Source organism: Myiozetetes cayanensis, unplaced genomic scaffold, assembly GCF_022539395.1.
Source record: "Myiozetetes cayanensis isolate MyiCay16 unplaced genomic scaffold, myiCay2020 scf5-8, whole genome shotgun sequence".
NCBI classification, from domain to species: domain Eukaryota; kingdom Metazoa; phylum Chordata; class Aves; order Passeriformes; family Tyrannidae; genus Myiozetetes; species Myiozetetes cayanensis.
Window position 1 is genome coordinate 86840799 of NW_026087742.1, and position 23427 is coordinate 86864225.

General features: G+C 42.2%; 1 protein-coding gene across 4 annotated transcripts in view; it reads left to right on the forward strand.

Moving 5' to 3' along the window:
• The window catches only part of NPAS2 (neuronal PAS domain protein 2), a 100054-nt gene that overhangs the window by 65490 nt on the left and 11137 nt on the right, over positions 1-23427 (forward strand). For 2 of the 4 annotated variants that reach the window (XM_050331400.1, XM_050331403.1), the window contains exons 7-16: positions 126-239; positions 9244-9362; positions 11669-11751; positions 12660-12766; positions 13901-14048; positions 14590-14671; positions 15371-15512; positions 16235-16341; positions 16515-16607; positions 21219-21365. In XM_050331400.1, the coding sequence (XP_050187357.1) occupies positions 126-239; positions 9244-9362; positions 11669-11751; positions 12660-12766; positions 13901-14048; positions 14590-14671; positions 15371-15512; positions 16235-16341; positions 16515-16607; positions 21219-21365 (1142 nt within the window). The remainder of the gene's footprint in view (positions 1-125; positions 240-9243; positions 9363-11668; positions 11752-12659; positions 12767-13900; positions 14049-14589; positions 14672-15370; positions 15513-16234; positions 16342-16514; positions 16608-21218; positions 21366-23427) is intronic. The other 2 variants (XM_050331401.1, XM_050331402.1) reach the window with 2 other exon arrangements.

Consider the following 23427-nt stretch of genomic DNA (forward strand, 5'->3'; position numbering starts at 1 on the left):
ACTCCTGAGTGGTAACAAGCTGCTCTTGTGCTGCCAGTTGCAAGATTGGGGTTGGAAGACACCATTGGTTGTGTTTAGCTTAATTAGTATATTTATTTCTTCTTCTTCTTCTTTTAACAATCCAGCTGACAATGAACTAGAGTTTTATTGTCATCTTCTGAGAGGAAGTTTGAACCCAAAGGAATTTCCAACATATGAATACATAAAATTTGTAGGAAATTTTCGGTCTTACAGCAATGGTAAGCTTTAATTGTTGTATAAATGTTACTGTAGCTGTGTGAAATAAAATATAAGTATTGCTCCATTGAACAAGACAGGCTTTTAACTGAAAGAACTATTTTTAACATTGGGGTAAATTTTGCTTCACACGGATCTCATGGCTGAGTTGCAGTAGCTGAATGAATACATGTGACGATTGAAACTGTGTTAGTTGCTTTTGTTATTGCCCTTCACTTGCAGTGATCCTGGTGTCTGGGTAAGTTTGCAAATAATGATGGGTTTAGAGGAGGATTTGTTTGTGCTCACTAATACTGTGTGCTAAGACCCCACCTATTAGCAAAGTAATAAGCTTGCTACCTTATCTGGTGATTTACATTAAACACAAATTCTGTACCAGAACTGATAACCTGCCAAACCTGCCCTCTCAGCCTTCTCTGCAAAACCTTGGGGAAAGGCAGCAGTGCAACGTGTCATTGGAACAGCTGAGGATACTGCTATCATCCACTGCCCACTCCAGCTGCCATTTTATATTCCTCTTAAGCACTGCAGAACCCTCAAAAAAAAAATGAAAAAAGTACAGTCAGCATAGTTGCAAATGCACCACAGTCAGTCTAGGGAAACCGTCTTTCAAGGGATGAAGAGCAGATTTCCACCTTACCTGTTCCCTAACAAACAAATTGCTGCACAGCCATTAGTATCAGAAATAAAATACTCTTTTATTGCTTTCCCTTCTCCTGCCTGCCCAAGTTTGCTTTAGTTACTTGCCTGACTGAACTCTGGAGTGGCATTTCCAAAGTTGCTGGTATTGTTCCAAATAGGTCATCCTCTGCAAAAAAATTCCCCACCGTGCTTTCCAAAAACTGCATGCCACACTGCGAAAAAAATGTCCCTGTCCCCATTTAACTTTCTGCTCTTGCTCCACATGACTAGAATAGAAACCTACGTGCAGGATGGAGATATGTGTTTCTTGTTTGATGCCATCTGATTTGAGGCTCTATTTGTATAAAAAATTGTAACTGCCTGTATGCTTTCTAGTTTGAATGAAGTGCGCCTGCCTGACAGACACACACACACCGAGCTGTTCTGTTTTCTAGAGCAGAAACCAGATTTCAGGTGCTGACTCATAAGGATACAATTTTTACCAGGGGAATTTCTGATCCATTTTCTTCAAGGATTTTCAGCCTTTTATTTTGGCGTGACCTTAATATAGCCCCCTTACCCGTTAGGATTTCATATCCCAACATTTGTATAGTGGCTTTTTCTCAGAAGAAAGATAAAACTTGCATTACAGATATCTTCCCTAGCTTAATGCATATAAACTAAATGGGAACATAATGATTTCAGAAGGCACCAAATCATTTTCCAAAGATCCCATCTTATATCTTTCAAATAAGATGTGTGCTTTCTGCCTCAGATTCTTTTTTTTTCCCTTTGTGCCCCTTTTTCTAAAACTTCACTTTCTTTTGTCTCTTCCACTTTCTTTCCATCTCTGCCGCAGTCTGACTCTCCAGCTGACAGGGAGGGGACAGCCTTTACCCTGGCTGATGGTGCCTCGTGGCTCCCTTGCCATCTGACTTTGGTTTTACCAGTTCAGTGCAGAGCCTGATGGAAATACTTGCTTCACCAGTGTGTCCGCAGCACTGCTCCCCCTAGGCTGGAAGTCGCCTCTGTGGCTGTCTTTGTGTCGTCCCCCTCTCAGCTCCTTATCCAGCCACAAAAACATCCCTCAGCAAAGGTGGAAGCAGGTGCACTGGACTCACGATGTAGCAGCAGTAAACTCTCTTTGCTTGGGAGCTGATAAGGACAGAGCGAGCAGCAGGAGGAGAGTTTAAACCTCCGAGGCAGTTGTCAATGGATCCACTTGGCTCCTTGCATCAGCCAGATGCACCTGAGCAAGACATGGAAGACATCAGCTCAAGTGGGCTCCCTATGAACCCAGCCGCGTGTTGGGCAGTTTTCCTGCCCCATGGCTGGGGGCAAGCACCTCTTTTGGTGCAGGGGCTTTCACACAGGAACCTGTGGTACAGGCACCTTTGAGCATCTGGTGGGTGCAGTGGTGGTCTGGGTTTCTGCCCCTGCTTGGCCCACAGACACCCCAGGATGCCCCACTATCAGGCACTATCTTGCCCACCCCATACACCTCAGGGCTGTCACCTGCTGGTCCTGATAGCGGTTGCCCTCTTCTTCCTCCTTTTAAATAAATACCCATTCTCCAGTCATCTTTCCTCCTGGTGTGAACCAAGTGGGTGAGAAAGACAGTGGGAAGGGTGGTGGGAGAGAGACAGATCACTCAGGGCAGCATTCATCCTATGTGCACAGGATCAGCTGGCTCCAAATCCTGCTTTTTGGAGGTGTTTGTGAAGGAAGGAGGCTAAGCTAAAGATAAGAAAAGAGTTAGCTGGGGGAAAATGATGGAAATTGCAAATTAAACTTAATTAGCAGGAGGCATTCCTTATGAATGTATTCAAGAATGTTTTTCCCTATAGCTTTTCAAAGCAGTGGAAGTGTGAGCATGTTTTTACACATGGGAGACTGATACAGAATGTTCTCTAAACACAAATCTCTGCCGTTAGTTTTTAGCTACCCAGTGCCAAATCCTGCCGTTGTTTTCAATGGTTTGCTGAGCATACTCTGAGTCCACCTTGCCTGCATGTTCCTGCTGCAGGGATGCCAGAGCCTCTGTGGCCAGGGAAGTTCTTTTATCCCTGGACAGGCTGTATCCCATCAGGTTACTTAGCTATTCCATTGTCATTAAAGTGAGGTCGTGGCAGTAACAGCCCTAGCAAATCTTTCACCTTTCCTTCTCGCTTAACCTTTGCTAATGTTTTTAAGAACTGGTAGGTCCTCTTTTGCCCTCTTTAACAGAAATGTCACTAGCTTTATTCTACTTCCAGGTAACCTTTGATGTAACCTCCCTTGAATTATCATCTTCTTAGGCTCATTTTATTGTTGTTCATTGCTCATATAATGGTGGTGCTTGGAGGAAGGGGGTCATGCTCATGGGTTCCCAGTCACCTTTTCCCTTCACCCTCCTCCCTCATACCTTCTCCTGTAATCGCATTGTGACTTATGGCTGAGAACATCATATAGGGATGGGTTTGAATGGATTAATTTGAAGGATTGCGGCTTAGAAAGCCAGTTAGGGGCTTAGCTGCTCTCCCTAACTTTAATGGGAGCTCTGGGGCTTTAAAGGCCATTGTACTGAGATGCCAAAGATAATTTTTTCCACGCTGAAGTAGAACAAATACCTGATCTCTGCCAAGGTGACTTGTCACCAGAATTGCTGTCAGGGAGCCAGAGCACACACATCGTAGATCAAATTCATGCTACTCCCACAGAGAGGAACAGTCACTGGCATCTTCCCTGATCCTAGAAGAAGCAGGGACATGCATGTAGAGGCCCTAGAAATTGCCAGGTAAGCTCACATAGTTCACAGCATGTTTTCAGTCTTTCAGAAGATCAGCGTTCCCAGAGCTCCAGGGCTCAGCTATAGCTGGGGGCTAGAGGAGCTGCACAGTGCAGTGCCAGGGTTAGCAAGAAGGTCCACACTTGGCCTAGTCCTGAGGAAGCTGTACTCTGTAACCCCTGCTGCAGAACATCAGGGATGTGACACGAGCTGCCTGCATGAGTGAATCCCCCTTGAATTAGCTGTGCCCAAGCGAGAGCAGCCGACCAGCGAAACAGCAGTGCTAGCTGAGCAGAGTGACTGCATGAGTCACTGGCTGTGCTAAATCAAATACAAGAGATTTGATTTTCCATTTGGGAGGATTATATAATCATCATTAATTAAGCTTCAATGAGAAAAGCAGGACTGTAACCTGATGTGAAGATTTAGTAGTCCCTTGAGGGGAGAGGAGGTGGCCCATGGGCCAGTGGAGCTTCTTTGTGCTTCTGTGAGAAATGCCTACTTGCTTTCAGATCATAGGGGTTGCTTTTGTTTAATTTGCAAATAGAAACTCTTTCCAATATTTTATGTATTCCAGGTACTGGTTCTGTAGCCCACATTTTAACAAGAGACATGATTGTATGCAAACATCTGAGGGAGCCAAGTGTCATCACTGTACCTATTGACCAGTAGTACCTGGTAGAGAGAGAGTCATATCAGCATCACCAATGAATAATGCAGTAGCTCACATCCAGTTTTGCCTGAGGGCTGAGGGGGAAGGCAAGTAATAAAGATAACCCTCCCCAAAAATCCAAGGAAATGCTTAGCTCCCAGTATAAGATGTCAAATTTACTGAGAATAAATTTTACAAAGCTGCTTAATAGCTCACTCTGATAAGAAATGATAAGGCGGGCTGGATTTATCCCTCCTGTGCAAATTGTTTGTACTTTCGTAAACAGACAAAGATCTCTCATAATTATATATCCAAATACTGGCTTTGGTGTCCTATTTCTGAGGTGACATACTTGCTTAAAAACTCCTGAAAGGGACAAATATGGAGTCCTTCCTTTCAAAGAGTCCACCAGTACAAAAAGGGACCACCAGCATCTTTAAAGTGATGGATCTGTCCTTTTGTCCAAAATGCCTGAAGTTTTTCTCTTGAAGGAGGAGATAACCACTATGTAAACAGGGTTCCTAATAAGTAATACAATTAATATGATACTAGAATTTAAAATTGTGCATTTTTGTTCACAATTACATGGAAACTCAGAAAATATTTGGTACTGAATGCTAATAATAGCAGATACTCCACTGTTAGCTAATATATCTCTCAGATATAGGAATAAACATCAAGGTAATTATTACGTTGAGGAGAAAAAAAATCTTTTAATTCCCAGAACAATTAATTCAATCTGAATTCCTTTTTAAAAGAAATAAACAGATTTATACTGGAGATACATTGATCTTGAGCCTCCAAAGTAATGCATAAACATCTAAAACAAGAATAACTCAATCCAAAATTAATGGTTTGATCAGAACCATCAGCTGTGTATTATTATTTGCTATTAATGATACCACAGAAGCTGCAGCTAACAATATGCAGCACTCATGCTGGGGTCTCTATGGGTACTTAAGAAAAAGACACCGTTCCTATCCTAAAGAATTTACCTGGGATTCGTATCAGTACAGGATGGCAAGGGGAGAAACAGGAGGAGGAAAGAGGAGATCAAAGTAGACAGGTGATGTATGGACACTGTCACTGTTACTCATCCAAAGCTGCTGAGGGCAGTCTGGCTTGCCACCAACACTTTAGATTTCATCATTATATATATTAATTGATGGATATGCTGTTTATCTGTGGTCTGAATTTATTTATATGAAACAGTCTTGATTTTATTCTGGTCTGTTTGGCTTGTATTTTTTGAAATCGCTGTTGAGTTTGTTTGACAGTCACTAAAACTGGTTCTTTAAAGATTAACATCTACTGACAAAATAGGAAGGAGGGATTTCTTCTTTTAAATGGCATAAATGGGAGGTTTGCTGTCTTAGGAAGATTATGTTTTACACATTCTGTGTTGAAATAAGATGACCAAGCAACTGACTTCTACACTTTTATTAACTGAATAAAGTGGCATGTGGGGTTTTCTAAACATGTTTTCATTCATTTCAGGTGGCATGATTTGTATCCCTAAGGATAAAAATATTTTTGTCTGTGCTAGTTAAGGGTTTGGTTCCTTGTATATATTATTTATTTTTAACGTTCTGTCCTCAGTGTCCTGGTCTTTAAAAACAAAACAAAAAACAAACAAACAAACAAACAAAAAAACAAAACCAGCAACAATTAAAAAAAATTCTATAGACATATCATCTTCTTTCTATCTTATGAGATATTTATGGATATTTAACACTTGTACAAAAGAATTCTGTGGTAGCTCTAGGAGCAGCAAGTGGGATAGGTAACTGAAAAACTATTAAAATTCATGCTAAGGAGCATCAGCCAACTGATATATATGAGACAACTGTTTCACCTTTTTGATTATGTATTTAGCTTTGTCACATGACCTCCTAATTCCCTACTCAAGATATTTTGTTCAGATCATTTAATTGTGAAACACACATGCCCTCATTTACCCAAGCCAACCTGTTTTATAGCCAGCTTAATATTTTCATCAGGCATCATCTGACAGAAGCAGTCCAAGCCCTATATTGGACTTACAAATGTTAATATCATCATAGCCTCAGGCTTGATCCCATATTTTTCATTCCAGTATTTTTCTGTGGTGCTCTCAGTTCGCTACTGAACTTTGCTACCTCAGGATGTTGTATTTCTTTTAAAGAGACTTGATGAATCATAAAGTATGATTTTTCAGAAAGCATGCTTAAAAGGTTTATATTTTTATTATTTTATTATTGTTATTTATAAATATATTATTATAATATTAGTTATTAATTTAGTAGTAGTATAATTTTTTAATTAATGCAATTATCTCTTTTTTTAACTACATTTCAAAATTTATCAACAAAAAAAGTTGAAGTTTGTTGACCAGCTGCTAAAGCAGAGCAAAACAGGCTGTGCAAATAGAGCTGAGGAAAGAACAGATACCAACAAAATAATTCAGAAGCAAACATGAATGGTTTTTTTCTTTCAGTTATTGTCATCATCATTTTCAGATGGAGATGTACTTTGCAAGGTGGTGGCTACCTGCCTGCATCATTGAGGCTTTTAATGCTCTGGGCTTTGTCAAAGGCAGCTGAGTACGGAGATGGCACAGTAGCTGTTCAAACATAGCATGACTTCCAGCCAGGCCAGCTCTGTCTCATCTCCTTGGGCTTACTCATTCACTGCCGCTTCACCGTTCCCAAAAGTTGTGATGAAATTACAGATTTACTACCTAGCTGTCCTACACAATAATCATTACCCTTTTACTACTGCATTTACCTGTTGGAAATATAATCCTCTTTTTTAAATGCCACAATCAGGAATGTATTCTGCTTGTCTCAGGCTTGTGGCTGTCTACATCCAGCAGCTGACATTAAAAGTTATCTGCTCTCTTTGGGGTGATTCAGTCTCCACTCAGTCTCCACTTTCTCCTACAACTGGTGTCATTTGCAAGCCCATGGTTTGCTAACTAGGTTAACTTATTATACCTGTGCTTATTTTCATAGCTTAGAGCCCAGCCTGCAAGCATTTGATACTGAACTTGGCTGTTACAGAGAGAAACAGCCCCATTGACTTCAGATGTGACAACATACTACATAGTAAGCTTGGAAGTAACTTTTTACAATGCCCACAGTGTGGGTTTATAGCATTCCCATTTATTATTAAACAGGACAGATGACAGAAATGAACAGACTTGCACAAAATGATAATATCCGAGATGGACCAATAGCTCTTTACTCAGGTTTCTCATGTTTCCTGCAGCTCCTAACTCTTCCTTTTATCCACCTCTTGTATTAATTATCCTGAAGAAGCCCACATATATGCACATAACCCCAGGATCAAAATGGGAATACATATTCCTAGGAGGTCCCCAGAGCAAGTGTGCTTTGCTGGTGAAAAGAAGAGAATTTTGCCCATATTTTTTATCTCAATATCCAGTCAGCCATGCCCTCCAGACTCAGCTACAAGAGAGGGTTGTAATCTCTGTGGATGTTCACATCTTTGCTGTCTTCTCAGATAAGGAATCTTTCTTTCTCTTTTTGGTGCAATATATGTTGTGCACACAGTGGCCTAAACCAGTTAATCATAGGTGTGAATTCCCCTTAGAGTACTTACTTTTCCATCTCCTACCCTGTTATCCTTGTTACCAGTAATGTATCAATAATCCAAAGCCTTTAATAGGTTGAACTGGGTTCCAAAAACACATGTGCTAAGTTGAGACTTTGTCCACCTCTGCAATTTATGCTAGTGAACTAAAGCCCAGTACAGAAGCACCCCAGGATAAAAATTGCTATTTATATCCTCCCCAGATAGATACAAAACTCTTCAATTTTACCGTAATGCTTTGTCCTGTGCAGAAGAGACAAACTGTAGGAAACTTCTTAAAGTTTCCTTGGATATAGGAGCCTAATAGTAAGGAAAGATAACTTCATATTAGCATTAACTCCTATTAGCATTAGATTAACTCATATTGGTGAACTCTGGCTGCTAGATAGGAGCTTCTCTGCCCCCATGGGAGATAGTTGGCTGAGCAGGGCAAGAGCCAGTTCCCATTGCAGCTTGGCACACAGTTTTCTTTCACAGCTGTGGGAGTGGGATTACCATCTCTAAACAGCTTGAATTTGGAGGAAGAATTTGCATTATGTCATTCTAACATGGGACTGTGGGCTGGCTTAAGGCAACACATTCTTTTGGCAGCACATCTTTGTGGCAGGAGGTGCTAGTGGGCTCTCAAAGCAACACAAGAGCCATGCAGTCATGAAAGACACAGATAAAAAAACATACATAAACCGTGTAGCCACGTCACGTCCACCTTTTCCTTTCGTCCATTGTCTCAGGAGACAACACGCCACCTGCAGACTCCCCAGAGATGCCCATCTCTGGAAGCCAGTGCCATGCACAAGGTCCCTTTTCATCTTCTTTAAAACAAGTAGAACTTGAGCACACTGGGGACACTTCTTCTTAGATGCAGAAGGGGAAGGCACTCTTCAACAGCCAAGAATCACAAGCAGCCTCTTGCTAGCTCGAAGCCTTGCTGGCTGTGGGCCCCGGTGTTTTGCCACTGATGACTTGACAAACTCTTTTCAGCTACCTCCCTTGCCAGCTCATTTTTTCACTGCCTCGTGGAAGTTATGGTGCCAGGCATGCTGCAGCATATATTTTTTTCTTGTGAGTGGTGAAAAAGAGCAATTGGATGCATGGGGTTTCTTTCCAGAAAACTGCTTTATGCTCTGTAATAAGGTTTGGCCTTATTTTTATCAGGATTAACCTGTAAAATTCATACTTGAAGTTAAGCTCTGATGTCTTTCTGACTAACATGACTGACTTGGATTTAAATATATGCATATCAGCTTTAAAAGCTTTTAGAACACTTCTCTGAATAAAAATAGTATTAGTATGCTTCAAGTGTGCAAAATATTCAGGGAGAGAAAATCTTATATGAGGCATGATTCCGGGTCCCATTTTTTTCCCTACCTAGTGCCTAACTCCACTTGCAATGGCTTTGACGAGGCTGTCCCAAGGGCTTACAGAACATCCCCGGGAAAGCAGATCTGCTTCGTTGCGACTGTTCGTTTGGCAACGCCTCAGTTTTTAAAGGTAAGTCCCTGCCCTCGGTCCCATTCATTTTAGAACTTCTCATAACACTTTCAGACGAGGTGACACAGAAGGTTCTTAGTTTTGCTAATTGAATGGATTACAGATATCACATTTCATGCATAAAAATCCAGTGAAGAGGATTATCAGTGCAAGCCAGGATCTGCAGAAGCAGTGTCACTTCTGCCCCTATCACACGGTAAAGGAAACCCTCCTTGCATTAGGAATTAAAAAGTCACTTTGAGATTGGGTTCTTCATTGCTACTTTCTGTTCCTGCAATGGGACAATGTACAGGTGGCCACCAGCACTTTCATTTGTGCCTTCAATGACTTTGGTGGACTACTGCTGGTTTCCCTCCTCCCAAATCCTGGTTGTAAGACAGCTGATTGTGGTTATAAGGATAGACAGTCCAACCTTGTGCCTGACACTGCTGTTCCCTAATTAACAACTGTGAACTACTGCATCAGATGTCCTGTCCTCAGAGGTTAAGAGATTTTTTTAATGTAATTGAGACCTGGCCAGTATGAAATCACTGCTTCCATGGCCTGGCTCTGTTACCCCTCTGGGACTTGCAGGGCACTCTTGACTGATTCATAGCCCTGGCAGGCAAGTAGAGTCCTTTCTGGGTAAGTGAGGACACTTCCCATAAATCTTAACCACAGTAATCATAATAACAGTAGGGTTGGAGTTAAGGTACTCTGGGAAACCTATGAGCAAATTCCCTTGTCTTTGAGTAGCTAACACCTCAAAATAAACAGGGAAATTAAATGTGCTGCACATGGTAATAAGCTGTGTGGTACTAGGGAGGAAGCAGCTGCTGAACAGCCCAGACAAGCTTTTATCTGCCACAAAGTCCTAAACACTCATCTCTTCAATTCTTCTGGATGACTCTCTTAACCCCCATTCTTCCTCCTCTAAAAAGAAGGTAAAAATGTTTATCTGACTGGCTAAGGAAGGCAGAATCAGCAATTTGGTTGCACACAGCAATATTTGTGTGTTGCACCTTGAATTTTAGTGTATGTTCTTGGCATCAGCATGGATTTTGGCTTAAATCGGAAAGAGAGGGAGAGAGGAATTTAAGGTGTTCATGAAGCCCTTTGCCTCTGCGCAGCCAGAGACTTTAAACAACTTTGGCAACATTGGTATGTATGAAAGAAACGCTTGATGAAAGTGCACCTGAAGTTGTCCTCTGGTCCCAAGAGGGTTTAAAACATTAGTGGTCTGAAAGTCTTCTCTTCCCAAGAGGGACAGCAGAGAGAGAAGCAGCAATGGGGATGCTGGGACAGTGTCACTGAGCCCACAGCACAGGGGGATGTGCTGTCAGGGAGCTGGGGAATAGCAGCATTGGGAACTAGTGCACAGGCTGTCCATCAGTGATGATGGAGACCTTCCTGTAGGAGAGACATGAAGGGCACAGTAACCTTGGATGCCACCAAATCCAGAGCGCTGCTGCTGGCAAGTCCCAGCCCTGTTGCCCCTGCCCCTGCCAGTGTGAGAGGAGAGGTTTGCATGAGGAGAGCCACGAGCAGGAGGCAGGTTGGCCATGGGGCATGTGACCAGCCCTGGCCCATGCACGGGTGTGCACCATGGTGCCATCCTTCCCTCTGCTGCCCACCTCCACACAACAAATAATCACTGCCTCCTGATCCTCATCCCTCTGGGGCAAGGATGTCCTGCCTCACAGACAGCCCTGTACCCTGCCTCCTGTATTCTCTCAAGAGTTATCAGTCCTGTGAGCACTGAGGGCTGCTGTGAGTCTTGAGGGCCAGCTTCTTCACTGTGGCAGTGAAGTACAAGGCAAAACTGCTGCCTTTTACCTGCCTGAGAGGTCCCATGCAGGCTGGCTGCATGAAAAGGCATTTACTCCTCTGCAGCTGTTGAGTGAGAAGGAGAGTGTTCCCCTTTCTCAAAGAGAGCTTGGAGGGCAGACGTCCAAAAGGCCCAGGTAAGTGTGGTGGGTATCTTTAGTAACATAAGGAGAGTGAAGCAAGACATGACAAACCCTAGTGGGATCAGGCATAGGCTGGATGCTGGAAAAGGGCATTGATCCTCGGGGCTGTGGGCAGCGCAGCTGTTACACCCCAGGCACTATCACAGCTCTTAAGTTCACGAGCATCACCAGTTCCCCAACTCCTGCAAAAATGTTGGCATTGCTAAATACAACAGATCACTCTCTGGAACTGCCAGAAAATGGGTGAATCCTCTGTTTTCTCCTCTTATGCACCGTGTATTTATAGCTAACAAAAGCTAGATGGAGCAGAGGGGTGAAGCTGCAGCTCTCAGTAAGTCAGTTTTCTCCATTGGACAGGAGATGTGCGTTGTGGAAGAACATCTGGAGGAGTTCACATCAAGACACAGCCTGGAGTGGAAATTTTTATTCCTGGATCACAGGTTGGTGACAAGAAAAGCTGGTTGTGTTCGGTTCTTGTGTACTGCTATTTCATAAGTACAATTATCTCAAATAGTGTTCCATTTCACATCTAAATCTCATGAGCAGGAGGGCTGCCCTGAAACTCCTACAGAAGTTTTCTATTTTACATTTATTTTTGCATTTATTTTTAATGGGCTTTTAAAACAAAAGTACTCAGTTTCTCAGGCCAAATTTGTGATTAGCTTGTTCTTGTTTCCTTTAAATTATCAACAGACCAAAGTCGGTCACATTGCAAAATTATCTAATTATTATACAGCTGCAGAAATCCTTCTTTCCAAATCCAGTCACTGATTGTGTGTGTGCAATTCCCACCGAGTTATGGAGTGAAAGTCTATGCTGGCCTGAGGCATCTGTGCTGGCAGAGGTACAAAGCAAGTGCCTCAGCACACCACAGATGAGCTCTCCAGGCACCCAGAGGGAAGCAGCACAGACAATTTCCCCTCCTATTCCCCGGTCCCAGCAAGTGATGGTTTCCTTTAACCTCGCTATGCATTTTCCCCTGCAAGGACTGCAGGAGCTGCCGCAGAGCCCCTGACCAAGGAACAGCCAGGGAACTGCTCCTCACAGCAGGTTACTGTGTCAAGCTGCCCTCTTCCCTGAGAAGCTGAATTGCTTTCCATAGTCACATTTTCCCTGGGAAAAAGAGGTTGTCATAGCCTTGTCCTGGTGGGATGGTGCTGCTGGTACTGCTGTGCCCAGCTGGGCATCCCAGGCACAAGGTGGAGGAAAGGCAGGATCCAGTCCCCTGGGGTGAACAACTGTACACTGATGAGTGAAAGCAGATCTGGGCTTTTTGCATATCCGTGTCAACATGCAGAACTGCTTGTTTTATGGTTTATGAACTCACTTATGTTGTGCCTAACCACAGAGCACCGCCAATTATAGGATACTTGCCTTTTGAAGTGCTGGGTACTTCTGGCTACGACTATTACCACATAGATGACCTGGAGCTGCTAGCAAGGTGCCATGAACACTGTAAGTATTGCATGGCCCAGGTTTCTTGGAAGTCATTGGGACACCTCTTTTCAGTGGAATGTTGTTTCAGTTAAACTTGGAAAGGGTGGTTTGACTCTTGCCTCAGCCTGTATAACTTAGAAGAGTTGTAGTGGGTTGGAGGCACTGCAGCTGATTGGCATCTGGGACAAACTTACCAAGCTTTGGAAAATACAGTTTTACCTTCTGTATCCCCTAAAGTAGTCAACAAGACTCACTGAATGGATAAAATGTGCCAGATTAGATCCCCGTTAGTAAAGAATATGCAGGAACACTTCAAGAAATTGATGTGGATTATTTCCTCTAATGTTGTTCTCTGTGTATTTGGGATTACCTGTGATTATTTAAATAGTCTGTTAAAGTTTAATTGAAAAACTTTTTAAGTAAAGAAAATGAGGCAATGATTTTCAAATCATTGCTTACAGAACTGGCTGTAACATCTCATCTTAACACCCCTGCCTGTCCTGAAAGTATGCTGTCAACAGGCTTAAAAGGGGGTATTTGGGAACCCCTTGAAATCACCAGGGAAAAAAACGCAGAGATTAATTTTGTTGGTGAATCTTTCAAACGTTCAATACATCCCCATCTACTGTAGTTTGAATTCTTGTCGTTCTAAAAACTTTCAGTTTCAAATTATTTTTGTCTTTGCACAGTGTTATCTCTTATGCTCACTTCATTTTAAGTCCATCTACACACAATACTCATGTTTTCAAGCATTTTTATCCTGTATTTTTCTGCTCTAGAACTTAAGATGATCAGTCTTAGAAATTAATCCCAGATGCCTAATTAAGCAGTATGTGATCAGTACATAAAGCAGGGTAAGGTCTGTGTTTAAACTGATTAGCAGACACTAATGCATTAGTGTCCAAACTTAAGGTTAATTTTACTGTGTAGGAATGTACCATTTAAAGTGTCAGAAGAAGATACCGACTGATCTTTATGATTTTTGCTCTACCATAAGGCTGAGGTAGCACTTACTCAAAGTTGTTGCTTAGGCTCCTTTATGCCTTGGGAATTGACGGGGAGACACAGATATTTTTGTGACTTTTATTCACATTTCATGTCATTTTCACGTGGGAAATTGCGTTACAAGCTCTGTGTGTTTTCTGCTGACAGTGATGCAGTTCGGCAAGGGGAAGTCGTGCTGCTATCGGTTTCTGACCAAAGGACAGCAGTGGATCTGGCTCCAGACCCATTACTATATCACCTACCACCAATGGAACTCCAAGCCAGAGTTCATTGTGTGCACACACATGGTGGTAAGGTATGGAAAATAATACCAACCAGCGGGGACATAGAGGACAGTAAGACAAGGGCATCCTCATGTTTGCCAACATTTTCTCTTAAAAACATAATGTCTTTTAAATAATAAAAAGTTAAGCCTGAATTCTGTGAAAGAAAATACGTTAATTATAGAAAAATTGTCAGACTAAACCTTAGTATATAAAATAGAGACTAGACAGATCCCTTAAATATTCGCTTCCCCTAATCCTTATGTTGTTTTTAAAGAGCTATGTGGAAGCTTTCCAGTAAAGTCACAAAGAAGTTGAAGGATGTGAACTTGACCTTTATATATACTTCTTTAATATGCTTCTTGACTTGAAGAAGATAGGAACAGAATAAAACCTGAAAATTAGAACAGTCTCTCAAATGTTATTCAGTAGTGTTTGACTTAAATGATTTTTCAGCTGTTAGTTTAACCTGTAAAATGGTACAGTAATTTCATGTTCCTCCGCTTCCTTAAAGCACATTTCATGAAATACAGGAACTCCATGTTGATACATAGAATTATATTTTCCATTCAGTTATGCAGATGTTCGGGTGGAGAGGAGACAGGAGATGGGCTTGGAAGAAGTGTCCTCAGAGGTTGTGTCCTCAGCACTTAAGGTACAATGAGAAAAGCTTTTTTTCATGAATTTATGTAGTAATCACAACTTGTTCCTATGTTAAGATCACTGAAGACTCCAGCATTGTCTTTCTGGGTGGATTGTCTCAACTTCAGAATTCATTGTTCACTTGAATAATTTTAGAGCATATTGGGTTATGAATATAAAAGGATAAACCTGGAGATCAGTAACAGCCAGAAATTAAGTGGAACATGGGCAGGGGCAGTGCGAGATATCTCCACTTTTCCTTGGCAAGGTACTACAGTTTAAAGATTAATTTAGACAAGTTCTGGCAATCAGCCCTCTTGTCTATGTCTCAGTGATCTGATGAGGGAACACAGCAAAGCTCCTCCTCAGTGCATGGCTGAGTGTCCCACAGGTGTTGCAGTTGCTGTCACATCCTACTGAACACAAAAGAAAGATTCAGAAAAACATCTGAAGGCACAAAATGACTATGGCAGTAGCTTGCTATTTATTTCTAACCCAGTGATAGTTGTTTGTAAAATGCATTAGTTAGATGCTATTTGGAAGGGACATTGATGCCTGTGTCCAGCTCTTCTGCTGGTCTACCTGGGATTAGTTCTGCTCAAGTCATTTTAGGCCTACCAAAGAACTGGTGTGCAACCATTACTAAATGCATTTCAAAATGCTTTAACCTTGACAGATGCAATAGCTATTCCCTTTTTCTGGTTTGTTTTAGGACAGTGGTGCCAGCTTGGATCCTGAACAGCACTTTAATGCACTTGATATTGGTGCCTCAGTCCTCAGCGCCAGTCGGACACCCTCAGTATCATCCAGGAGCTCGCCAAAATCTTCCCACACACCCAAGTCAGACCCTGCATGTGAGTGGCATTCCTGGGTTACTGCATTATTTTTAATTTAGCCAGGTTATTACATAAAGTGTACCTGTATACCACAGCTGATAATTTAACAGTTATTTATGATTTATCAATGATATGCAACCGACAATGAAATGCATAATGTGAAATGGTAACATACAAGAGGGAGGGTTCTAGTGCAGCCTCCTAAATGTGGGAAAATGAGTAGTGGGATTAGCAGTGAGACCTGCTGCTTCAATCTGTTACAAAAATGAAGGCTTTGGTCTTCAGATTTGAAGGCATCAGTATGAACAATAGGATGCCTCTCTAGACTTAATAACAGCCTGTGGGTTATTCTCTTCTGGCCAAGATTCAGGATGCTCCAGTGTTGACTTGGGTGTATAGTCTTTCTGCTTCCTGGTCTGGAAGAAAGGCCAAAGAGCTAATCTGAATTTGCAGTTATTAGGCCCATATATAGGGAGTTCCAGCTGTTTTAGAACAGTTCCTGGGTCCTTTTGCTCTGTTTGTTGGAGCAGAAAATCATAATCTGTCTCATTTAATTTTATCTTTGCCGAGACCCTCCTTATCAGTTTAATTTTACTGGCGTTTAAGTCAACAAGAACAGCCTTGACTCCCAGTGGAATTTTGCAAGGCTGTAATAATTTCTACCTAGGTCTTGTTGTAATAACCACTTCAAAGAGGGTTGATTTCCAGCATGTGAGAACTCACCAGTGCTTTTCTTGCAGCTACACCAACAAAGCTGATTGCAGAGTCTAACGCTCCTTTGCCAAGAACACCAAGCACGCAGCAGGATCTATCTGTGCATAGACTCAGTCAACCTACTGCTCTTCAGGTAACTTCCCAAAGAATGATAGAAATAGGCAGAGGGCATACAGCATGTGCCACACATATGCAGCTTAGCAATTAAAAATTACTTGCACAAAAGCCATGGCATTAGAAGAAACCTAAAATTTAAAGCAGCCAAACTTGTAAATAAAGTTTTGGTTTGTTTTGTTTTTAACCTAGGTTTCTTTGCCTTCTCAGCCTTCATGTGAGCTTCTCCCACAGCAGTTGCTGCCTCAAGCAACTCTGCAAAATCAGCCTGCACCTCTGGCACAGGTCAGTTGGGGATTTGGAAGTGGAATAGGTCACTTGCTTATCTCCTAATATATTTTCTCAGTTTGGGGCTTTTAGGTTACCTCTCTAGGAACTAAAATCCCCAAATCCACCAGCTCTCAAACACGTAAAATATTGTGGGAAAGTAATCTGAATTGTACACTTGTGTGTTTAAACATATAACTGCATGCAGGTGAGGCCCATGTGCATGTAGGCTTGGGTGCACACATACATTTATTTCACAGGAGGACAAAAAGCAGATGGAAAAAGAGTTTTCAGCTTTGGTTTTACAGAACCAGGTCCCCTCAAGATCAAAACTACAATGAGAATTAAAACTAAAAACTAAAAAAGACAGCCAGTCCTCCTAAAATCACCTGTTTGGCTGTGCTGATGCAGAACTAACAAGCAGCAAAGGATATGCAAGTTCAACAACACCCATTTTGTGAGTGTGCCAGTAGTGGTGAGGATGCTAGTGAGATAAAGTTCAAATTCCTCCAATCATTAATCCGTATCTCAAAAGTGGTTGATTGCCCAAAAAGTCACCTCAATATTTCATTTGCAAGGTATTTTGAAGCAAATTTGAGTACCATGTTCTCCACACGATTGTTTTTCTCCTGTGGTCCTGCTGTGATGGTACACCCTGTCATTCTCTGATTTTAGGAATGGCAGAGTATTCCTGGACCTAGACTGCTTCTACCACTGGTACCTTGTACTACCTCACAAGATCCCAGAGTTTTTTCCTGTAGCATATAAAACATATGAAGTCCTGAGGATCCTGGCTTTAAAATAACAAATTCTCATTTATCTTCTATGTTTAATATTCTTTTCACGATTCCATACTAATGTGAAGCAAAGAAACAGCATATCAATTATCTGCTCTGAGCATTCATTTTCTTTTACAGATACTTCTCTCCGTTATTCATTAATGCACTTTGAAACATCAATTAGTTTATGTATTATAAACCTGCATGTGCTTTGTTTGACTTCTTTCTACCTCCCTTTCTTCCTTATCAAAGCTTTTTGTGAAAAGAAGCTTTCCAGTCATTTACCAAGACATCTGCTGAATTGTTTCTTCCCTGTAAAACACTCTTACTGGCACACCAGCTCCATTTCTTTTCCACCAAATTGGAGCACCATCCAGTCATCACTGGTTTAGCCTCTTTGGGTGAGCTAAATCCTGGTGAAAGGAAGAGCGCTGACTCAAGTCTGGCTACACAGGCAGCCCTCTGGCAGCCCTCTTTTTGATTGGCAGCAAAGTCACAGCAGTGCTCCCGGCAAAGCTCAAAATGAAGCTTGATGTGGAGCAGGGAAATAACACCAGGACATTTCAGCTGGGGTTGCTGATGCTCACACTCCATAGTGATACTCCTGCAAAAAGTACCAAATTTGCACACACTTGGGTGATTTTCATAAACTATTATGAAAATTATGAGACTACTCTGTTACTTCACACTTTAAAATAATTGTCAGCCTGCAGCAAGATAATTCATTATTTAAAAGACAAGGTGCCTGCAGCACTGGGCGAGTGAGGGACGAAACCCAGGTACACGTTTCCCACCATGAACATTTCCTCAGCTTCCTAGTTGAGCATTTCACAGCAGTTTAAACACCTTGACAAGCTCAGTGCCTGTAGAAGTAGCATGACCAGGTGCTCCACTGCCAACCCACAAGGAGGAGCTGCACGGGTTGCTCCCTGATGCCTTTCTGCCTCTTGCCTTTAGCTAAAGGTGACCCGTGGCAGGAGCTGAAAGGCAGCGTGCCCATCCTGGCTACACAAGGAGCCAGGTGTCCTTGCAGCTAACATTTGGCTACAGAGTGGCAGCAGCAGGGAGGAACATTTAAGTGGCCACAACTGCATCTGCAGCAAGCAGCTAGCTGCTGCCTCAGGCACCATCTGCTTGAACTTTGATTAGTTTTATTTCGAGCAAAGGCTGTGATGGTTTTGTCTCCACTGAAATGCCATTTTAGCTTCTGCCTTGCTTATGTGAATGAACAGACAGCACAGTGCTAGATGTCACCTGAATGTAAATGGTTTACTTTAAACCAAGTGCTCCCTATTAGAATATCTGTTTGTTTGCCTTCCTTATTGTCATAAATTAAAATCCCCTGCAACGCAGCGAATGTTGATGACTGCATAATAATTAGCGCTAATAATCCGTTTGGGATTGAGCAGGTGTTATTCAGATGACAGAAAGAACGAACAGGTTGTTCAGTGAGCTGCAAAACTAACGAAACCCAGTTTCCCAGGGGTTGCGCCTTGCAAGGCTGGCGCATGGAGCCACCCTTTCTGACAGGAGGAAGGGGCAAGTGGATCCTTCTCTCCCTTGCTTAGCTAAAGATTTCACGAAGTTACAGCAGTCTGGTATTTTTGACACTATAACAACTCTGTTGCATGTCTCTGGCAAGAAATATGGCTCATCTTCTGGGCCAGAAGGATTGAAAGAAAGTTGGAAGGTAGGCAGAAAAGAAAGGTTTAAAGGAAACTGAGCTGAAAAACAAATAGGATCTCTTTTCTTTACCCAGATACCTATTGCCATGAAACCTGTAGGAACAGAATGTCTTTGAGGTGTCCATCTACTTGTTCATCACATCTGAAATGAGGGACCATCCTGACAGACACTGGGGCCGTAGGTGCCCTTCCCTGGCTGCAGCTCCCCAGCATCTAGAGAGAGGGAGTAACTCTGGCAGCCTGGGATGGCACCCACTGGAGAGAAACACCTCTCCTCGGGCATGGTCCACCTGGTATCTTTCCAGATGCCCATGGTGGAGGAGAGGAGTCACAGCCCAGAAGTCCCTTTCCCCAGCCTGTACAGCCTGTCTGGACCATCAGCAGCACGAGCGCATCAAGCCCATTCCTACCAGAACACCTGCTGATACGATCCCAAATGCATGGCTTTCTTTCTTTTTTTTTTTTTTTTTTTTAAAGAAACCACATTAAAATTACTGCTGTGGCTTTTGATTGGTGGGGTTTTGCTTTTCTTTTTTTCTGCATTAACAAACCTTGATTAAACTGTTGCAATTGTAGACATCTCAGAGGTTTAGTCTTCCATGTTTGACTTTATCTGGGAAGATGGCACTTTTCTGTGTATTACATGCACTTTCCTGAGGATTCTGTGAACATTTGTAAATACCTAAGTGAGACGAAGAGCAACTTCATCTGATGCCAATGGCAGAGTTAAAGCTGGGCAGTGTTTTCTGTGGAACATTTTTAGTTACGCTCTTTTAATTTATTATACAATTACAGATTTCTCCCTTAATTAGTAGAGCGGTTAATGATCTTGAGATAAATACTCTCTGGTGCAGGTCAATTGCTGTTAGTGTCTCATTGTACAAAAACAATAGAAGCTCTGTAAGCACAGGGGTCATGGCTAGAGTTATCAACAATTTGGGGGTTGGAGTGGGAAAGGGAAAAAAGCAAAAGAGAAAGTTCCTTGTCTTCTTCTGTAACGGCTTTCACTCCAGTATACCAGCTAATTGTTGTTGTTAAGTGTATTAATACAGAAAGCATGTGAAAAAGAGAACAAAAAGACAAGACGAATATGCTAAATATAAGAACCTGCCCCAAAAAATGAAGGAATAATAATTTAAAATCAACAGCAATATGTTCTTGTGTTCAACTTTGCAAAGCAAATTCATATTTAAAAGTATGGCCTGGAAATGGATTGCATTTCTTGTTGAAGTATAAAATTATTATAAAATTACCTGTTACAAAATTCCTTACATTTATCAATTGAAGAAAATCAGATTCCTTTCCCAAAGTATTTTCAGGGAGTTTGCACATTAATGAAAAGTCTGTCTTCAGCAAACCAGGCAGGTAAAATGAAGGTTTTGACTACAACTGTTTTTGATTCCTTTCTGATAAGTATCCTTTTATAAACTTGCAGGTAGTCAGTCCTCACTTAAAAGAGTTCATATAGAGATAATTAGATTATGAGACTTCTCTTTTTAAAAAATCCTTCTGTACAGACCCAGGTTAAAGCAGCAATTAGCTGCATCTCATCTAAGCAAGTCATTGCTACATGGCATCATTCCACTCCTAAAGTCAGGGTACCTGGGACTGTTCAGAAACAGGGGGTTGGGCTGCAACAAGCAGCACCAGATGCCCCTTTTAGTCACTTGTCCTTATTCCCAAACATCTGAGGTTTCGCCTCAGCCATTCCTTGGGTTAACACTTTATACATAGACTAGAAAGAGGGAGACCCTGCTATGGCTTCTCCCCTTTAACACCAATTAGAAGTAACACTAACTTTCCTTTGTGAGCTTTGAGCACATGATGGCACTGCTGTTTGAAGGCAAAAGCATCGTGAATCACAGCACAGGCCCAGGGCTCACATCCCCTCCTTGGGCAGACAGTGCAAGCTGCAAGCACTCACAGGTGCCTCTGACAGCAAAGTGGGCTCTGAGGGCCTCTGCCACCGGCAACTGCAGGTGCCACCTCAGCAGCCCTCATTCCGCCTGTACAGGGTTGGCCATGAAACTCACCAAGCATTTTTTAATTCTGTGGCTTTACAGTCATGAATCCAATACCTTCTTAGAGAACAGTGTTCTGTTGAGGCCTGTTTGTGTTATAATGACTGATTTCCCCCCTCCTTCTTTTTTTTTTTTTTTTCTCAGTTCTCAGCACAGTTCAGCATGTTCCAGACCATCAAGGACCAACTAGAGCAGCGGACACGGATCCTGCAGGCCAACATCCGATGGCAGCAGGAGGAGCTCCAGAAGATACAGGAGCAGCTCTGCCTGGTCCAAGACTCCAGCGTACAGGTGTGTAACTGCTGGAAGGGGCAGAGTCAAGCATCCTCTCTCACATGGCCATTGATAGGGTTGGCAGCTTAAAATTGCTGCAGTGTCCAGGAAATCTGGACAAGTAGAAACCAGCTCATCTGAATGAGGATGTTGCCCTCTGAAAGCCTCTTGAATAATCTAGGTCAAGAAAGATTTAAGAGCTCTCTGGAAGAAGAGAAGGAAGAAATACCTCAACCTTAAGAGGAGGAGAATAATTTGGGTCACTTGCAGTAGCATTTTATTACTTTATCTACTGAGTCTTCAGACCAAGCAGCTGTAGTAGAAAAATGTTCCGTTTCAGACTTGCCAATGATCATGTCTCTGGTTCATTAGCTTCCATCCAGTTGCTGCTTGCTTCATGTTGACATCACTTGTGCTCAGTATCTTCTCTGTCCATCTATTCCTCCAAACAGTGTTCATCTCTTCCACTCGCTCCCTGTTTTCCTGACCCAGCCTAGCTCAGATAGAGAGCACAAGAGATTAATTTCCTTGTCGTGTTAAAACCCCTGAACCTCTGCTGATGTTCCATTTGTTCACACCTGGGAGGTGTCGGAATTTGTTCTTCACTGGACCAGCTTAAGCCTTTAGGGAAAATCTGACAGAGCCTGCTCTTCTTCTGGCTTTGATACCTCCTACACAGAGCTAGAGTTCTCTAGTACAGTATCTGCTTTTTACTACCCCTTATGTCCACCAAACCTCAGAAATAATAGCAAGTGCAGTTTAGTACATCACAGATTTCCCTTAACAACAAATGGACAAATCATGCAGTTTTATGGAATTTTTCTGAACGTGGGGTGATTACTGCTGTGTTCCTCATAATTTAACTATAAATGCCAGATTAAACGACCCTTGTTAGAAATGTTGCATTGGGGACCCTCTGTGAGTATTATACTAACAAGATTATTTTAGAAGACAAGCTCTATGTCACAGAAACAAACGTCTCAAAGAACATTTTAAGCGCAGGATGAAAACCTGGGAGCTACTAAAGTCAGCGGGAATTTTGCTTGTGACTTCCACACAGAAATAGACTCTCACCCATCATCAGCATCTGTGAAATGCAGGTTCACATATTAAACCAAATTGGGATTGTATGTTTAGGCAATTAAGGGATCAGTGAAGACAAATTAGAAACCTTGCCACCTAAGTTGCTGCATGTGCACTGTTGTGAGACAGCACAGCAACTGTGGGTCCCAAACCCAGGATTCCCTGTTCCTGGTGCCATATAAGCATATAGGTAGACCAGGTTTAGCTTCAGTGCGTTTCTTCTACTGATTCTCCACTGACTTTGATTAATGGGAAGGGAAAGTCTCTCTGCAATTAAGTGGCCTTCAGTTCAGAATTATGTCATATGTCTGAAAGCTATTATTGCTATTATGAGTATCAAGAGATGTGATATTCTCACTTCCTCTCTTTTTAATTGGGTGACAACCATTACTGTCTCCTGGTGAAGTCTTCAATAGTCATATACACTTTTTTTTTGCATAATTGAAGCAAAAATAGAAGATTAGAGCACATTCTTTTATGCAGGAAACAGATTTTATTTTTAGAAAACTGTCTCCTATATGCATTAGGGGGCATGTAACAACCCAAAGACCATGGAACAGATTCTCAGATGTGCTCAGAGAGAGCTCAGAGAGAAGAGGAGGCCCGTGTATGTAAATGGTGGGTAGTTCTGTACTGCCCACCCCATACCAATTTGTTGCTCTGAGTGATACCATTTGGGTGATCCCTTCCCTCATGAAGACTGTATGAGGTTGGACCAAGTATTTTCAGACCATTGCAAGTTCTCTGGTGTCAGTACCAACCATTTCCCAGCTTACTGCAGATGCAGAAGTGAGAGGCAGAGAGAACAGATGGCAGCTTGGAAATGCAGGGGCTGCATATCTGCCTGAAGGGGCAATGCTGGATGGGGAGAGTCGTCCTCTGTATTTTGGGTGCCTTTTGGTGTCCTCAGATCAAACAAATAAGGCAGTGAGATGTGAGCAGTCACACTGACTCCCCGCCAGGCCTTTTTCTTCTCCCGCTTTCTCTAGGTAAAAAG